Below are 20,342 nucleotides of genomic sequence, written 5' to 3' on the forward strand. Positions count from 1 at the left end.
GGCCTTTTACATCATGTTGTCTCTGTGTGAAACATAGTTAATTAGGATCACATCCATATTGTGGCCAAAAGAATTTCAAGCTAAAATATATGGCACATTAGGGGTCAACCTTTTTTTTTGTTATAAAAAAGACAATGTCTTATTATCCAACAGGCAAGGGGGAAAAAAACTGAAGTAATGAATTAACAATACCGGTACTAAGTATTGTAAATTAAGTAAATACATACTAAGTAATGCTGTAGAATTGTACAATTCATTAAAGCAATGTATCTTTTTCTTACAATAGTTGTTAGTCATCTGTTCACAAGTTTGGTGAGATGAAGTTGATTACATCCAAGTGAATACAAAACGTCTTCCAAGTGGGGAAAACAATGAGCAGAGCTCAAACTCATGTCAAATGTAATGATAGAAGAAGCATAAGTTATCTAGTCAGCTTTATTTGGTCACAGACAACATGCTGCAATACATTGAAGAAGAACATTAAGACCTATCTGTTCAAACCTTTTTTTTAGATTTTAATTCTTATTCATTTTAATTTTTATGTTGTTATTTGTCATGCGTCTATGTTAGTTATGTTATCACAGCGCCTTAAGCCAACATTTTGTTTGTTAACAGCGCTCTATAAATAAATAATAATTACAAACATAGACACAAATTATGAAGGAAAAATACAAAAATGTAGTATGGCAGAATAAAAAGAATTCAACAAATGTAGGATTAATGGAAGAACAACTGACTAGCAAATCAAAAACAACAAAGAATTAGAAAAATGTGAAAAATAAAATCTAAGACATTAAAGCATTAAGAATACTAACAGACTCATCATTCACAGAACCAACAAATACTGATGCAAAATAACCCCTATGCAAATCAGTATTAATAGTTGTTTTCAGTAATTCAAATCGTCCTTAAAAAATCTGAATAGACAGGATCAATAGATTTAGCAAGTACTAGACTTAAGGAAGATCTAGCAATGATAAGCTACTGTACAGCTGCAAACATTTATCTGTACAAATCAAAAACATCAGATTTGTTATTTTGATAATTTACAGTTGACTCTGCAAGACAGATGACTATGCAATGAGAAAAGACTTTTTGGACAAGACAGCTCTGTTGTGGACACCCCAAGGATAGATAGATCAATAAAAGAGGGAAGTCCAAATGAAAGATAAGATAAAAATGATGATCAAAGGAAGCCAGTCTGAACAATAAGAGGTTATGCTTTAGACAGACTGGAGTTGCACTTGGTGAAGCATCTGTGACTATTATGAAATGAAGGTGATGAGAACCAATGAATATGCAAGAACATAGAAAGCAGCAAACCAAGTACACCTGTATGATTTGTAGATAATTATTCTATAAGAGATCAAAGAGCCAATCAATGTAACTTGTTTGATTTTGAAAATTACCAATGCATATTTATGTTAAATTATTCTCTTTTTTCACAGCCATAATCTAATCTAGTTTTTCAAAATGAAAGAAAAAGATAAACAACTTTTTAAATGACAGATCTTAAATAAGACTAGAAGGATTTAAGTAGGCAAAATGAAACAAAATCACAATATCAAAGTAAAATACTATTTAAACAAATAGCATGCAATAAATATTGAAAAGAAATTTAAACAAATTAAAAAGGGAGCAGTGGTATAATAATAAACAGAATGTTCAAAGACATTTATTAAAGGTTGAAATGAAAGACGATTTAAAAAAAAAACTCAACTCTTACACCAAAAGACATATTAGAGCAATTTTTTGATAAGGAATATCCATTTCTATTAATTATAGTTCACTAAGAATATCACTGTTTTTTTTTTTTAGTGCATATTTGTATTGAATGGCATAGTTTGGTCATAAGTAGAAATATGCCTACATTTTTAAGACACAATTCTGTTTGGGTGACCTTTAAATATCATTTTATTAGATGTCTTCATAATAAATAGAATAGTTGGTTAATCTATGTAGTATACAACATGAAGCTAGATCTATATGGATTCTTGGTGTGGATAAAATCTGTCTATTGCAATACTAGATTATACTATTGTAAAAATGAAGAATTAAAAAAATGAAATTAAGATTTGATTTCCATTGTTTTAGAAAAAGGATTTCACAGAGACATGAAATGTTGAGAAAGTTTTCTAAATTTATTGATTATGTTCACTGGAACAATATCATCAACCATAACAATTTACATTATCCATGTATATTATCATTATTAGTCTAGTAAATCTTGAGAGATGATTTCAAATGTAAAATGATGAGCTGACCTAACTGGCCACACTCTCACTGCTTTCATGACAATTCTTTTTAAAACTCACTAAGCCCTCATCCTCTCAACAGCTACCGTACCAGAAAATAAAATACAAATGACAAATTTAAAACCAGATCTATCTCCACTAAACAATGTATCATTATCCACGCTGCCAATCTGGCTTACTATTTATGGTCTAATAATTAGTCACTTGAGTTAGAGCTGTATTAACTTACACAGTAGTGGTAAAGAACAAATGACAAATAGACTGTGAAGTGAGAAAATTGAAAACCATTGTAGGAAAAATTAAAGTTACTCTATTACAATGTAAAATTTTGTGTAAATTATAAGTTCATCTACATGGAAATGTTGTCTAGTTAGTTATAAGACAAGGTTATTATGTAGGCCAACATAATACAAAATGACAAAACCAGTTGTGACTTAAAACAGATATCTTTCAGACATAAAATGGTGCTACATTTTCACTTTTGGTCTTCATATATATATATATATGCAAGTGTCAATTTAGAACTTTGCTATGCAAAATAAAATGTTGAAAAATAGCCATGTATCCACACACATACAAGATGTAAAAAGAATTTTACTTTTAAATATTACAAAATGAGCATTAATACCATTATTGCACTTCAGAAATGCTACAGGCATGTGCAACATAAAAATGAATAGCTCATTCAATAAAACATGATCGAAACGTTATCAATTTACTATAGTAATAACTTGTTATACTTTCTTTTAGGTGATAATAGAATAACCTGTTTTGAAACAAAAATGTATTAAATTCAAGTCAATCTACCTATATAATATATATATTATGTTGCTATTATAGCAGTTGGTCCTGTTCAAGTTGTCAGCACAATGAATAATTGAGCATTTACAATAAGTAAAAATATCTCTTCTATATAGATATATTCCTAAAAATTAAGATGTTGCAGTTTGGTCCTTTGTCTTAACTGACCACATATAAATCAACAAAGAATAAGCTATAGAATGGTAGGCTATGTTAGTTAACAACTACAGATATCTCAATAACTTTCAAAACTTCAAAGTCAGGTGGAGTTCTAATTTACAGTTACAGAAAATGATTTCATGAAATTAAATATTCCAATGTGAATGAGTTTGCTTATAAAAAACAAGTCATTTAACAGTCATAATTTCTTCTTCTCTGTATGGAAAAGTGATTGGTCAAGAAACCCCCCACTCCCCCACCAAGAACAAAATTATTCAATGTTGTGGATATTCTTTTATGTAAGAAATATTTAAGCAATGGGTCCAGTAGAATAATAGCAACCAGAAACTATCATGTTTTTCAGGGTTAATTCACAAATTATTTCCACCTTTTTTTTTGTCATTTTTTTCTTTGGTAGTTTTTTATGTCCTTAGTTTTTTTGTTAGCAGTTTTTCTCAGTAGTCTGCCAAGATCATTTCCTGTTGTTTTTTTTTTCTATCTTTAAAGATTAGAAATCAATGTGCTATGATGAAGATTTTTATCCTTCAATTCAAAGTGAGGGCTCCAACAAGAACTATTTTCTTCTTAAATGCTTTTTATATTGATTCATCTGAGTAAATTTCCATAATAAATGTATTGAGGATGATTACATTTGTTGCAATCCAGCACTTGCTAAGTAGTTACTAATAACACTCTTATCAAATTGTCTAAAGTGGCTTTCAATTTGATTTTCTTTTATTTACAAATATTTCGTATGACTGTAAAGCTTTATTTGGCTTATTACAATTTTTATCCCATTATCCCAGACAATCTAAAGGATGGTCACCCAATACATAAGCATTGAGCATAGTGCAGCACAGGAAGTAGGCAAGGCAGTAAAAGCTAGTTGTTACAATTCACAAGGACAGTATCTTAGTTTTCCAATGTTTTCTTCATCATTTAGTTATACTACTGATTTTTTTTAGTAACTTGCTGACATGAACAGACTTGTACAGTAACAAGTCACCTGTAATGCCATTTCCAAACAGTGTGATACTAACACTATTCTCCATTCAACAATAAAAAGTTATAAGTAACTTTGGCTAAACATTTGGTTAGCAATCTAGTGAATTTTTTACAATGACACAGTTTTACTTGGAATGAAAAGACTTTGTTTCAATTACATATGCAAATCTAATAGTGGCAGCACATCACATTCGAATATCTTGAGGTGGAACAAAAACATTGCTGATGCTGTATGTCAGAGCAGAGGCTAAGTACGTACTAGTGGAAATGAAATGCATTATCTTTTTGACATATCGGAAAATATTCTAAGTTATAATAATATAAGCCAGTTTTTTTTTTTTTTAAATTCATTCCTATTTCTGTTACTAGCTCAAATACTTGAAGCACATTATGAAAGATATAAAGATCAATTTCCCAGTCAGGTACTTAGGTAAAGGAAAAATAAAAGATCATTCCATTAGTCAATATGTATGTCTAGGTGCATGATACTTTGCATATGCTTGCAATTAGCAATATTTGGCAACATTAAAAAAAAGTTGTATATCAATTTGAAAGTTTCTTCAATAAAAGACCAACTTGAAAATATAAATGACTTATGATATCTAAATTGTTCTCATATAAACAATTAGAGAAGACATGAGACACTCAATGAATGTTTCAACAATATATTGAAAAAAAAAAGTGTTTTGTAACATAAACTATTGAATAATTACATCTGTTTAAACATTACAAAAACTATGATGGACAGTTCTGAAAACTGGTGGGTATATACTTCTTATACTTTGTCTCCTACCTCAACATCAAATACAACAACATTGTATTTCAAATACTGTGACATTTGTTGTCAGTCTATATCTTTAAAGCTAGAACCACAATGTAATCATTCAAGAAGCAAGCATATTCTAGGTATAATTCATTGTTGCTTTTAGCCCAGTATAACACTAAAGAAAAAGTGTTAAAAAAAAAGTTTTGGGATAGCTACAGAACTTATTATTATTAAATGTGAAGGATGTATTTATGGCATTGTATTAAATGTTATAAATGATAATACATCAATAAATTAGGGAATAATTACAAGCTAAAAGTTGGCGCTAAGCAATACCTGTAAAGTAATGGTTTCTTAGCATAAGTAATAACCTTGAAGGTTGTTTGCATGTAAAAGCTTTTTTTAAAACACAAACTGCTGTGTTGTAGACTACTAAAATGTAAAGGTTGAGGCCAAGACTAACAAAAGTTTGGGAATCACAACTGTAGTGTTTCTTAACAAATTACCCTGCATCCTTTAAGGAAATGTTAAAGGGCCATGTACAATAAATGACAATTAAATCAACAAACCACCTGGAGATCAATGTCTGAATGTTTGTGCCCAAGATCTCATTGATGTCCTTCATAAGTTGGATCAACATATTGAAGTAGAAAAAACAAAATCAATTGTGACTGCTGCCCTCAAACCAAGTGATTGAAGATACAAGGCCCAGCACCATTCCTTCCTAAACATACCACTGTACATTCAGAATTGAAGCAACACATGCATGCTTGGAAGTTTAGAAAAATGTCAGCCTAGTTACACACTCTAGTCCTAGTCTACCAGGCTTAAGAAAACACATTTCTATTGTCTTCAGAAAGTTTCAGTACACAGTATACAGTTCCTGTTGAGTGCAGGACTATTGCTGAGCTGTGCTGACATGATCTGTAGGCAAACAGAAATAGATCAATAAAACATTAAAATGAGAGATAGTATATGTGTGTGTGTGTGAATAAAACTATGAATAACATCAGAGGTAATAATGTAAAACTATACTTCAGTAATCAGTTAAAACACAAACCAAAAAAAAACAACAAAAGCTTTAGGATTCAGACATTAATATATTGGCTACAATTCCTTTTATTTTTAATATTTTTCTCTAATTCAGCTATGATATGTTTTAGTATCTTTAATAGGTAACTATATTTTAAGCATTGTGGCCATTTACACCCATAAGAAATTCTGGAAGAAAAAAACAAACAAATAAAAAAACCAACAACATAGATGTAACACTAAATAGGCATACAATGTGAATGTCAATAGGCATACAATGTGAATGTCAATAGGCAGACAATGTGAATGTCAATAGGCAGACAATGTGAATGTCAATAGGCAGACAATGTGAATGTCAATAGGCAGACAATGTGAATGTCAATAGCGAAGTGAAGGCAGAATTGCAGTGAAAAAGAACTGAAAAAAAAAAAAAAAAAAAAAAAGAAGACACTTTTTTTGGGCCAGCAATAAAGGTGCAGAATATTAACTACCAAACTCAGGAGCATGTTTTGATAGATAAGATTAATGTGTGCTAATCTTGATAGGTCAAACAACTGCATGGCATTCTGTAGTTTGACAGAACAGAGTACTGTACATTATTACATGAAAAAAAAAGTCTACCTGTCCAGTCACAAGACTAAATCACGCAACTGTAACATTCAACAAAGAATTTATCAACCTTACCTCTTTTTTTTTTTTTACAACTGGTTATATGATGGACATGGAGTTAGTTGACTAGCAGGCTGTCCCTCTGGGTTATAGGAAGGTATATCACCTGCAGGTCCAGTTACTGATGCGATCATCTAAAATAAATATATATATTGTATTAAACCTGGTGGTGATACAGATGGGGGTAGTAGTATGCGTGTGGTCAGCCGATGCAAATCGCCCCAGGCCAGCGCTTGATGAGCAGTCAATCGTGACGAGCCAAGATGGTCAACTGCGATGACTGGCAAAGTTTGTAGAAACATCTAGAATGAATAGAGCTCGGGAGCGTCATGAGGGATGTAGTCATGTGATTATCCAGAAGGGTTGAGCGATGTTCTGTCTGGTTCTAGAAGGCCAGTAGGGACCCTTTATAAACGCGAGTGTGTCAGAGTCAAGTCGCTTCACGTTATCTTGCAATGTGAGCAGTACGAGGCGAAGTCAGAACCAGCACGGTGTGTGAAGTCAGTCCGGAATAGAGGCAAGGTTTTCACACAATCAGTGTTATGTTGTTGCCAATGGTACAGTTTTGGCTGTGATGTATTTGACATTAAATTGTTATGTTACTTTGGAGCCCTGAGTTGTCAAGTTCTTTAAGTTGGTGGTGTCGTGTGGTGCAGTTTGCAGAGAGCTTGGATAGTGAGATTCGTTACAATATATATCATCATTGTATATATTATATATATATAGAGATAGATAGATAGATCCACATTAAGGTGAGGTTTCACCTCTGATACATCAATTTTCTTATATTTGTTCTACATTATTCAAATTTGGTTTAAATTGATTATTTATTCATTTTTCTTACCTTTTTCATTCTTTTTATTTATATTAGAAGTTTTTCACCTGAAAGGCTAGATTCCCATTTTAGTAACACTATAACTAGCTGCAATATGAATTACCAAGTTTTTCCCCTGAAAGGCTAGATTCCCATTTTAGTAACACTATAACTAGCTGCAATATGAATTACCAAGGTTTTCCCTGGAAGGCTAGATTCCCATTTTAGTAACACTATAACTAGCTGCAATATGAATTACCAAGTTTTTCCCCTGAAAGGCTAGATTCCCATTTTAGTAACACTATAACTAGCTGCAATATGAATTACCAAGTTTTTCCCCTGAAAGGCTAGATTCCCATTTTAGTAACACTATAACTAGCTGCAATATGAATTACCAAGGTTTTCCCTGGAAGGCTAGATTCCCATTTTAGTAACACTATAACTAGCTGCAATATGAATTACCAATTTTTTAACCTGAAAGGCTAGATTCCCATTTTAGTAACACTATAACTAGCTGCAATATGAATTACCAAGTTTTTCACCTGAAAGGCTAGATTCCCATTTTAGTAACACTATAACTAGCTGCAATATGAACTACCAATCTAGACCTAGTGGTGATGCTAATACTAGTACTAGATCTACTACCATTATAGAGTGTTGATGACACAGCTAGATCTAATGAAAGAGACAATCGTGAGAGTGATATTGTTGGTGAAACAGCAGTACATGTTTCTGCATCTAGTTCAAAACTAGAACTAAGGAGAGAAGACCCACAGAAAGTTCTAATTTAGAAGGATTTGTTGACATTCAAGCTCTAATTTCCTTGATATAACTATTATCATGTTGTGTATGCTCATCAATTATAAAATCAGGATCAAGATCATATCTAAAGACAATATTCCCATGAATTCCAAGAACAACTTAAAAGAAGCTTATAAGCTTTATAAAAACAACTAAAAAAACACTTGACTATGACTATTACTATCCTGTAGTTTAGAAATTGTTTTTCACAAAAAGAAAAAGTAATGCAAAAGTAATATAACTTCATTACACCTATTTATAATGCCAGTCTATGAACCCAATGAAAATATTTGTAAAATGTTTGACATGTTTCAAATGTTCCTTCAGATAACCTACTTCCTAGTCCAAACCTCATGCAGAATGGTGGAGGATGGCAGCAGAAGAAAAACCAGAGCTGATAATCTTTCTGGCTAAGATAATCCCCCTTGATTTTTCATTGAGGTTTACTTCTGAAATCTTAGTAAAACAAGGCAACAAGAGTTTGGATCAAAATTGAATCCTCTCCCATATCAGCTCAAAGATAACGGCTTTGTGACATTTAAATGTCAGGAATTTGTTAAGATACATGCTACTTAGAAGTATTTTATAGACCATGAATACCTTATCCCCACAGACATCCCAAGTGATAACAACCAATAAAAAATCATACTCCTTTATAGCCTACCTGAAAGTGTCTCGTGCTAGGATCCCAGTGGTAATATGGATAAGAAGGCGCCCAGGACATATTACCTTCAGTATGTGCATCATCATTTTCATCTCTGATTTCTACACGACCAAAGACACTCTCTTCATACGTTGGAGGAGCTAATAGAAAGTGATTGCATACAGTGAATCATAATGAATTTAACTATTTCTCATATGAATTGTCATTTATTTTAAACCCAAAAAATGTAAAAAAAAAATATTAATAAAAAAATTACTAGAAATTTAATAAATTAAAACTCAATATAACTAAAACTAATCATAAAAAATGTGTATGATCACATATTCTTAGTTAAAATTTTTTAACTACTACATTTTGACTTTTACTAAACTGTTTGCAGGTCATCTGTTTCAATATTTTGCATGTTTGCACCAAGTTAAGGTATGATTTAATAATAAAGTAAACTAAACCATTCACACAAGTTTTAGTCTTTACTTTCTAATTGGCAACATATCTTCTTATGATGGTCAAAAGATAAACAGACATTAAAATGGGCATTTTTTATTTAATCTTTTCAGCTTTCTACAGGATGTTCATTCTTTTTAGTGGCTTTAAAAAAAAAAAAAAAAAAAAAGCAGAGATGCTGAAACCTTTAAAATACTGAAGATGGTTGTCTGGTAAAGCTATCATTTGTAAATATTTATTTTGCAATAAAGCTGTAATTTGTTATTTTATATCTGACAATGAGGTTAAGAAAATAAATAAATTAATTAAATTAAATAATTTTAAACAAGATTACAAAAGACAGTTTGTGTGGAAACACAAACTCAAAATCGGCCCCTGAAGTGGTCCACCCAGGCAGGCTTCAATATTTTTAGAAAGAACATCCAAATGAAATTATATCAAAGACAAATGAGAGATAAGAATGGAGAAAGAAGGTTAACAGATCTTGTGTAGTGCCCCAACGGTCCCGCAGATCAAAGGATAGGTGAAAGTGAATGTAAAGTTAGATGTGAACCTGGCCTAACTAGTTCCCCTTTCAGACCTTGTGGTCTATAGGGCAGATAATGTAAAGTTCATCTGTTTTTGTGGCCTACGGTTAACGAGGGTGTCATGTAGCCAGCACAACGACCAACCACTGTTACTTTTCTCCAACTAATGTCAGGTACCCATTAGAGCTGAGTGGACTCAGAGGCGCCCAAAGATTCCAAAGTTGAAAATCCCAGTTTCACCAGGATTCGAACCCGGGAACCCCGGTTCGGAAGCCAAGCGCTTTACCGCTCAGCCACCGCATCTCCCCTGGCCTAACTGATGTCTTACAATTGATCTAATTGTTTTGAAAAAGCTCAATCTCTTATTCGAATCCTCAAAAAAAAAAAAAAAAAAAAAAAATTTACAAATTTTCGCAATAAAAAAAAAGTTCAGAAAATAAGGTTTACAAGATTACTATTCCTTTTAAATTACGTCTAACTTGTAATGCATACTAATTAGCTTTTTCTCTTAAAAAAACTGCTTGCATAACTGATTTTAAAAATGAGATTTTTCGCTTTCAGAAAAAAAAAAGTAGCCGTTGCATCAGAACTTTGAATGGTCTAAAATATTGTGATGTCGGATTTTCAATATCTTTTCTAGTTTATGAGATCTAAACAAGACGGACGGACAGAAATTTCGCACAAAACTAATAGCGTCTTTTTCCTGTAATGACACAAGATGCGTAGAAGTTGATGTGAATCGGGTTTTTCCTAAGTAATGTGACGAGTAAGAACAGAGTAGGATAATGAACAAGAAGAATAACGGACAAGACGCCTTAGAGGACGACGCTAGGCTAGCGACGACAGAGGACTGTGCCCTTTTTATTGTTTATTAAATTGTTGAAGTTATCAGCCTGCATTATTAAGTATATTCTTGATTCATTCTGTTGTTGTGTCATATGGACTCGCATGCACCAGTAACATATATATACTCATCAACAAAATAGACCATCAACAGATGTGGCGACCCACGACGGCCAGGGCGTCATTTTGATCTACAATCTAGTTAACTTCGTGTTCTGGATATATCTATCTACAATTCTACACTTGGCGAAGTACACTGGAGAAGTACTGGATTAACATTCGTTTATTTCTACTAGATCTACCCTACGTCTGTGCTAATTATCTGGACTGCAGCTGGATTTTGGCATCTTTGTTCCAGTGGATCTAGACTTTCTATTAGAGAAAATTCGAAACCGTTACCAGCGTCTAGCTTTGTCAGCCATGTTGGATATTTTTAGATTGAACTTGGATCTATATTGACTAAATCTATATCTATTGTGTCTGAATCCAGAACTATTTCGTCCGTTGAAGTGATTTAGGGCAGTCCGTCGTCAGTATACCTCTACCTATATACCTCAAGAGTGAAGATACCTCATTTTGTCAGGTTTATCTGTTTATTGTGAGTACGGAAAGTCATCTGAGTCTACATATCTAGTATCTACAAGCTGACCGTTGGAGTCACCTTGTCAGGTTTGTTTTTCAAGCTACTGACTGTTGCAGTGTTGCTGAGCTTACAATCTAATCTACACACGAGTGATGGTATACCCTACTACCACACTGCGTGACCATCTATTCAACTTGTAAAGTTGACTCATTTATATTCATCAAAAGAGAGAGTTGGACTTTGTCATTTTTTTTACCTCTCTTGAGACAGCACCACCAGCTTGTCTCAGTATTGACTTATGTTCCTGACCTGAAGACAGAAGCCAGCACCAACAGATCATCAAGTGGAACCGGAACCTTGGAACCCTACCAGAGGACTTTATCTGAGAACCGTACCATACTGTGGCAGCAACAGGAGAGATTGGCCTCAGTACTGCCTGTCGAGTAGCCATTGTGGGAGCACACCTTGCCTTGCCTAAGACAAAGACAGTGGGGAACTTGTGTGGAACTGACCGTTGTAGCTCCGTGGACTGAACAAAGGGGATCTAACTAAAGATAAGTTTATTTTTTCTCTCCATTATTATTAAATTAAGTCTATTAGGGACAGTAGATCTTTGTTAAGAGCAGGTTGCCTGATAAGGGCGTCATTATAGGACACATTAGAAAGTGGACCTGCTCCATTTAATAAAGTCTCGATGATTGTTTAGATTGTCTTGTTTTGTTCGTATCCACGTACATTTTATTTTTTTTTAGAAGTCAAGTGAAGTTATCTTTATTTGTCTCTTTCAGTGTATACTTCCTCTAAAAAGTCTCATCTCATTAGAATAGATTTATTTTTTTTGTGTCTTATTACGTTTATTTTACACTATTCTTATTATATATTAGTAATTTTATCTTAAGTAGATAAGGTAAGCCACGTTTAATCTAGATTATAAATTCTAGATTGTTTCCAGGTATTAACTAAATTGTTATACCTATGAGAGCCTTAGATCTATTTTATCCTGAGGACAACTGAGTCTAAGGAGTAATTATTTATAAATAGATCTTTTGTCCCGATTAATCGGTTGACATTATTTTATAGATGTGTTTAAACACAGTCTAATTGGTCAGAATAAAATTTTTTGTCAGTATCACTGGATTGTGATTTACTGTTGGAGGTATAATATTGATTTATCTATTTGAAGTTGTATTGAAGTTGTATTGAATCTAGACTAGTGACTAGAATAGTCCTAGGGGTATTTATTGGCAAGAAGTAAGTCCATTGAATTAAGTATTGAGGTATTGATATTTGTTTATGTGGTCTAAAGTAAGTCCACTGAATTAAGGTGATATAAAATTTTGAGTTGTATTCAAGTATTGTGGTTGTGAGTAAGTCCACTGAGGTAATATTTGTTGATATAACACTGAGCAAAGGTATTTAAATATATAAATATATATATATTACAAGAAGTATTTGAAAGTGAGTTTTTGTGAAAACTAAATTGTGATATTTAGGCCAATAGGGAGGCCATATCAAAACTATATTGAGACATTGTTTAAAATAAAATAAGCATAATGGCAACAGCTCCAAACTTTGATTATATGGAGACTTTTCGCCAGCAAATTATTGCTGAGGCTAAACAATTAGAACTTAAAGGGAAGGACCTAACTAGCTATGTACAGCAAATGGTGACAATAGAGAGAGATAGAATTGATCAGATAAGGGAGAAAGAAAAAGATAGGGAAGCACAATTAATAAAAGAAGAAGCAGATAGGAAATTACAATATGATCTTGAGAAATTGAGAATTGAAGCTGAACAAAATAAACAAAAAGTTAATAGCAATAATACTAATGATAGATCTAATACTAATACTACCAATGCCCCAGACAATCACATTGAAACCAATAATAGTAATAATCACACAAACAACACTAATATTTCAAGTGATAACAACCATTGGTTGAGGAAAAAACTACAACCCTTTCAGGAGGCTAGAGATTGTATTTCAGATTACCTAAAGAGATATGAAATTAAAATGGTTAATTGTAATATAAGGGAGGAAGAGTGGTCTCAAATTTTGTTAGACTTTGTACAAGGGCAAGCTCTTACAATTTGTCAAAACCATAATCATACTGTACAAAATAGCTACCAAGTTTTAAAAAAGGAATTGCTGAATGCATATGGACACAATGCCAGCACATTCAGAAAAAAATATTTTGAAAACACACCTTCCAATCAGATAGAACCACAAACCACTATAAATTTGGAAAAAGACTATTTTAATAAATGGCTGGGATTTGAGAAGATTGACAGTACCTTTGAGGGATTAAAAAATTTTATATTACTTGATAATTTTGTAGCCAAGTGTGACCCTCAATTACAATCATTTATCAAAGAAAGGAATCCCAAAGTTTTGGATGATGTTACTGAGATAATAAGAACATATAAAAATGCCTATCCCAACAACCTTTTTTCATGTAAAGATAAAAAGAATATTGATCTAGTGGGATATACACAGGAAAACAATGAAAGAAGTAGAAATAGAAGTAGGGATAGCCAACATTTTAGATATAGCAATAGTAGAGATAGGTCAAACAACAGGGAGGTTACATGTTATAGATGTGGGAAAAAAGGACATATGGCTATGAGATGCAGGGGAACACAAAACAGGTCAAACAGTAGGAATAATTATAATAGATCAAGTAGTACACATAATTACAATAGGACAGATAGTAGAAATAATTACAGAGCAGACAGTAGGAATAGGTACAGCAATTACAACAACAATTACAATAATAACACATACAATAGGAGTAAAAGCAGGGAATATAAAAATAGAGATTCTGACAGAGTGTTTTTTGTTAGGGAAAATAAAAACAATTTTGCTTTCTACCCAGCTTTTATTAACAATGTTCCAATAAAGGCAATCCGAGATAGTGGCTGTAACACACTCGTGGTTCGGGCTGATCTCATTGAGGCGCAATATTATAGGGGATATACAAGGAAAGTGGAGTTGGCAGATGGCAGTATAAAGGAATTTAAAGTATTTAAAGTGTTTATTGAGACACCTTTTTACACTGGCCATTGTGAGGGAGTAGCCATGCCTAACATGAGACATGATATGTTAATTGGAAACTTAACAGGTTTGAAGGAATGTTCAAGACAGGAAATTGAAGCATGGGAAAAGAAATATGAAAGGTTACAGCAGAATAGGAATACTGAAACAGATAATTACATTAGTAATATGGTAATAACCAGATCTAAGAACAAGCCAAAACAAGAAACTCAGGAACTTATTGATATGAATGATGAAATAGTTAATGGTGAAGAAGATAAAGAGAAAGAAGTTGAAATACAAGGTCAAAAACAAGACGAAACGCAAGCAGAAAAACAGAAAGATGGAACTGAAGAAATGAAAACAGAAGAATTGAAAGGAATAAACAAATTGGCTCAAGAACAAAAACAAGATAACATCATTGGGAAAACATATGACAGAATTAGTGACAGGAGAAATAATAACCCAATGGAGAAATATGTCATAGAAGAAGGAATACTATTTAGGAAAACAAAAATAAATGATAGAGAAATAAAACAATTAGTCTTACCACAAAAGTATTGGAAGGATGTCATGATTTTGTCACATGACAGTAATTTAAGTGGACATAGAGGTATAAAGAAATGTTTTAGAAATTTAGCAACTCAAGTATTTTGGCCTAAAATGAAAGGAACCATATCAAAATACATAAGATCATGTGATATGTGTCAAAGAAGGGGACTTAAGGGTAAATTAGGTAAAGCTCCATTACAGTCAATGGATGAACCAAATAAACCATTTCAAAAAATAGCAATAGACATCATAGGACCTTTAACTAAAACAGAACATAATAATAAGTACATATTGACAATAGTAGACATGTTCAGTAGATATCCTGAAGCAGTGGTATTATCCAATATAGACACAGAAAATATTATTAATGCTTTAGATCAAAAGTTCATAGTCAGACATGGGATACCAAAAACATTACTATCAGACAATGCTTCTATGTTTACATCTGAGTTATTTAAAAGATGGATATTAAAATATGGTATAGAACACATTAAATCATCGTCATTCCACCCGGAAGCCAACGGGCTTTGTGAACGCCTTAACGGTGTTATAAAAAGATCCTTAGCTAAAATTGTAGAAAATAATCAGAAAAACTGGGATCAATATATTAATTTTGTTCTATTTTCTATTAGAAATAATATTCATGAGGCAACTCAATTTTCACCATATGAGTTAGTACATGGAAGGAAACCTAGGGATGAAATACAAATTTTTAAAGAAAGTTTGATCTTAAATAAAATAGAAAAGGAAAATGACAATGAAACAGCTTTAGATTTAAAACAAATATGGGCGGAAGCTTTTGAGAATAACATGAAATATAAAGAAACAGTATATGAGAACTTAAATGAAAAAAGAAAATTAAGAACATTGGAGGTAGGAGACAAGGTATTACTTTTGGTAATTGACTTAAAAAACAAATTAGGAAAACAGTGGAAGGGTCCATTTGTTGTTACAAATAAAACAAGTGAAGTAAACTATAAGATTAATATGAATGGAAAAATAAAAACATATCATATAAATAATTTGAAGTTATACAATGAGAGAAATGAAAATCAATTTCAAAATTTGGATACAGAAGTAAACAATGAAAATCAAACTCAAAAGTTAGATACAGAAACTGTGGAAAATGAAAATCAAGTAGATGAATGTTTAATTGTTTTAATCAATGAGGAAACTAATGAAAATGATATTAAAAATATTCCTATACTAGAAACTAAAGATAACCAAACATGGGAAAAACTGAATTTAGAAAATTTATCTCCAGAAAAAACAAAAGACATAATAAATGTAATCAATGATTTTAAAGAAATTTTTTCCAGTTTGCCAGGAAAAACAAATATCATAAAGCATGACATAAAGTTAACTAGTGACAAACCTATTTTCATGAAGCCTTATAGGATTACATTACACTTACAGGGAAAAATTAAAGATGAAATAGACAACTTATTAAAACTAGGAATAATAGAACCATCCAATTCAGCTTATGCTTCACCAATAGTTATAGCAAAGAAAAAGAATGGGGATATAAGGTTATGCATAGATTATAGACAGTTAAATAAAATAACTGAATTTGATCCTTACCCTATGCCTAACATTGATGACATATTACACAAATTGTCCAATGCTAAAGTATTTACAAAATTGGATCTGACAAAAGGATATTGGCAAATTCCTTTAACCAATAGAGCTAAACCTTATACTGCATTTATCACTCCTTATGGAATATTCCAATGGAACTTTATGAGCTTTGGGCTTATAAATGCTCCAGCTACCTTTAACAGGATGATGATGTCGGTTATAGGTCATAGAAAAAATGTAATCTGTTACTTAGATGATATATGCATTTTTCATGAGGATTGGAAAGAACATTTAAAAGGAATTAGGGAGATTTTTGAGTTAATTAAACAAAATGGTCTAACAGTTCAAGCAGAAAAGGTAGAGATAGGCTTAGAAGAAATCACATTTTTAGGACATAGAGTTAAAAATAATACTATCAGTCCCATTGAAGATAATGTAAAGAAGATATTAGAAATAGAAATACCAACAACACAAAAACAGATTAAATCAATACTAGGGATGATAAACTATTATAGAAAATACATACCAAATTTAGCAGAGATAGTTGATCCATTAAACCAGTTATTAAAGAAAGGACAGCCTAGAAAAGTGACTTGTAATAGAAAGTGTATAGAAGCTATAGAGAAAGTTAAGCATATTTTTTCTACAAATTTGATATTGAGATTACCAGATGTTTCTAAAATATTCTATGTCACTACTGATGCTTCTGGTAGTGCTATAGGAGGTTGTTTGATGCAACAGTATGATAAATTACACCCAATAATTTATGTAAGTAGGAAATTATCTGATACTGAGAAGAGATACAGTGTCATAGAGAAGGAGGCTTTAGCTGTTGTTTGGGTTGTAACTAAGTTGGAAAGCTATTTACTGGGAAACAAATTCATATTGTTATCTGATCACAGGCCTCTTAAGTTTATGCAAGAAAAAAGTATTAAAAATGGTAGATTATACAGGTGGTTTCTAATTTTACAAGAATATAATTTTCAATTGGAGGCTATTAGGGGAGAAATTAATATTGTAGCTGACATGTTGTCAAGAGTTACAGTGAGATAAACTGTTGTAAATAATGATTATTCATTTTGATTTGTTTATGCATGTATATATATGTATATGTTCTAGTCAATGGGTATGAATAAGTTGTTTATATATGGACTATATATATTTTATTTCCTTTAAAGGAAGATAACTCAGTAAAATATAAATTGGGAATTTTATTAAATCAAGGGAGATAATTATAAAATTTCAATAATTGAAGTCAAAGGTGTAAATTAAAGTAAGTATGATCATCTACAGTCATATTTTTTTATATAATCATTATCATCCATTAGTAAAAGGCTAGGTCAGTTTGGAAATGGTAAGTGGAGAGAAAATATACTTATTGGTACCCAACAAAAAAAGTTAGGTAGAATAATTTGGAAAGTTGTTTTGACACAAATATTACATTTTGTCTGACAGGAGGGGTTTGGTGTGATATGAGGCAACCGCCAACGTACACATAGCCAATAACAGTATTTACTCTGAAAAACTCTGTTTTATGCCTATGGAGTCAGCAAAGGCATCTTCGTATGTGGACTATATACATGTGTATTTACTCTGAAAAACTGTTTTATGTCTGTGGAATCGACAAAGGCATCGTCGTATGGGGACTGTATACATGTCTTGATGGACTTAGTACTATTGGTTGGTGAAACTATTACACTGTACTATACTATTTTATCGTCAATGAGTGATGATTAGAACACCGCATACCAGATATTTTCTTACTAATAACTGTATTGTTTTCTTGGTGTCAACATTCAACTACAGTGTGAACTTTGTGACATAGGAACATGGACAATTTTACCAGGAACTGATGAAGATGGGAAACATGATGATGTCCATCAAGATCAAGATATATGTTTGTTTTGTCTTTCCCCAAAATTTTGGCCATATATATTGTACAGACATGACAGTAGGGATAGTGTTTTAGACTGAAAAAAAAAAAAATTGACAAAATTTTTTTTTTGATAAAGGGGGGAGGAAATATGTAATGACACAAGATGCGTAGAAGTTGATGTGAATCGGGTTTTTCCTAAGTAATGTGACGAGTAAGAACAGAGTAGGATAATGAACAAGAAGAATAACGGACAAGACGCCTTAGAGGACGACGCTAGGCTAGCGACGACAGAGGACTGTGCCCTTTTTATTGTTTATTAAATTGTTGAAGTTATCAGCCTGCGTTATTAAGTATATTCTTGATTCATTCTGTTGTTGTGTCATATGGACTCGCATGCACCAGTAACATATATATACTCATCAACAAAATAGACCATCAACATTCCCTTTCGGGGGCTGCTAAAAATGGACAAGGAATGTTTCAATGTTCTTTTGTGATTGATGGATTTGTATTTCCTTTTCTTAAAATGAAATATTGTTGAATTATTTTGTGAGATGAACTAATGTAAAACTGAGTTCCTTTTATTATTTTTTTATATATTTGATTTTTTTGGGTTATCATATGCAGTGTCAGTCTAAATCTAGACCTATATTTTTTAAATTCCAACTTTTATTGAAGCTACAAATGCAACAGTTATTGGAAAATAATATCTAAATAAGAACTGATACCAAAACTGCTTCAATACAATATTGAACAATGAATAAAGTTACATATAAAGTAATTACAAGCACTTACGTTCTTGATAAGGGGGTGGAGCTAAATCCATGGGAGGCGCTGACGGGGACACAGGGAAGACCTCATTGAAAGAGGGTGGAGGGGCCAATGGGCTCTGTAAAGGTATGGTGCCAATGACGATATCTTTTTCAATCTGAAGAGAGGACCACCGAACAAGAGGCTGCATCTGCACAAGTCAAAATTGTTTCAAATATACTTTTGTAAAAAACATTAGCAAAGACTGAAGTAAATATTTAAAAATTTATTTTACACTCTCAAATTCGAAATCTTTTTTGTAAAGGTCTGCTTAGGAAAGAGCTGCTATACCATTATTGTTATGTCATCTGCTTGTTACTTTTAGATCTTAAAGCGTACCCTTTTGTTTTTAAAATGAATATTACATATTGTATTCACTACATATAACAATTTTTAAAACAAGTTAACAAAAACAAGGTTACAAAGACAGTTTGTGTGGAAACACAAACTCAAAATCGACCCCCGAAGTGGTCCACCCTGGCAGGAAAAAAGGCAGGTTTCAATATTTTCAGATGAATATTAAAATTCTATCAGAAGTGGTCCACCATGGCAGGAAAAAAGGCAGGTTTCAATATTTTCAGATGAATATTGGTATTAAATTCTATCAGAAGTGGTCCACCCAGGCAGGTAAAAAGCCAGGTTTCAATATTTTCAGAAAGAATATTATAATGAAATTCTATCAAAGGCAAATGACAGAAAAGAATGGAGAAAGAAGGTTGACAGATCCTGTGTGGTGCCCCAAAAGTCCAGAAGACCAAGGGAGAAAGTGAATGTGAAGTTAGATGTAAACCTGGCCTAACTGATGTCTTATAATGAGTATCTAATTGATCTTATTGTTTTGTAAAGGGTCAATCTCTTATTCAAAGCCTCAAGAAAAAACATTTCCGTAAAAAAAAAAATTCCTTTAGTTTTGTGTTCCATGGTCCTGTGTATGCTCTGCAGTTCAAGCGATAATATAAAACACTACTTATTAATTGTTGTTTTAAATTATGTCCAACTTATTTGCATAGTAAATAGATTTTTTCTCTTTAAAAAAAAAAGTTAATATTTAGTATGACAGAACTTACATAACCTAGCAATACAATTGTAAGAAATAATATTTTTTATCAACAATCTAAAACCATTAGC

The 20,342-nt window shown here is 32.1% G+C and overlaps 1 protein-coding gene across 1 annotated transcript in view; it reads right to left on the bottom strand.

The window, feature by feature from the left end:
- Positions 1-3,690: 3,690 nt before the first annotated feature.
- Positions 3,691-20,342, bottom strand: part of LOC106068772 (arrestin domain-containing protein 17-like) — a 36,518-nt gene continuing 19,866 nt past the window's right edge. The window contains exons 7-10 of the mRNA XM_056034515.1: positions 19,200-19,365; positions 8,967-9,106; positions 6,703-6,821; positions 3,691-5,910 (exon numbers count right to left, since the gene is read on the bottom strand). Of these exons, the coding sequence (XP_055890490.1) occupies positions 6,717-6,821; positions 8,967-9,106; positions 19,200-19,365 (411 nt within the window). The 3' untranslated portion in view covers positions 3,691-5,910; positions 6,703-6,716. The remainder of the gene's footprint in view (positions 5,911-6,702; positions 6,822-8,966; positions 9,107-19,199; positions 19,366-20,342) is intronic.

This window comes from Biomphalaria glabrata, chromosome 7 (assembly GCF_947242115.1).
Source record: "Biomphalaria glabrata chromosome 7, xgBioGlab47.1, whole genome shotgun sequence".
NCBI lineage: Eukaryota > Metazoa > Mollusca > Gastropoda > Planorbidae > Biomphalaria > Biomphalaria glabrata.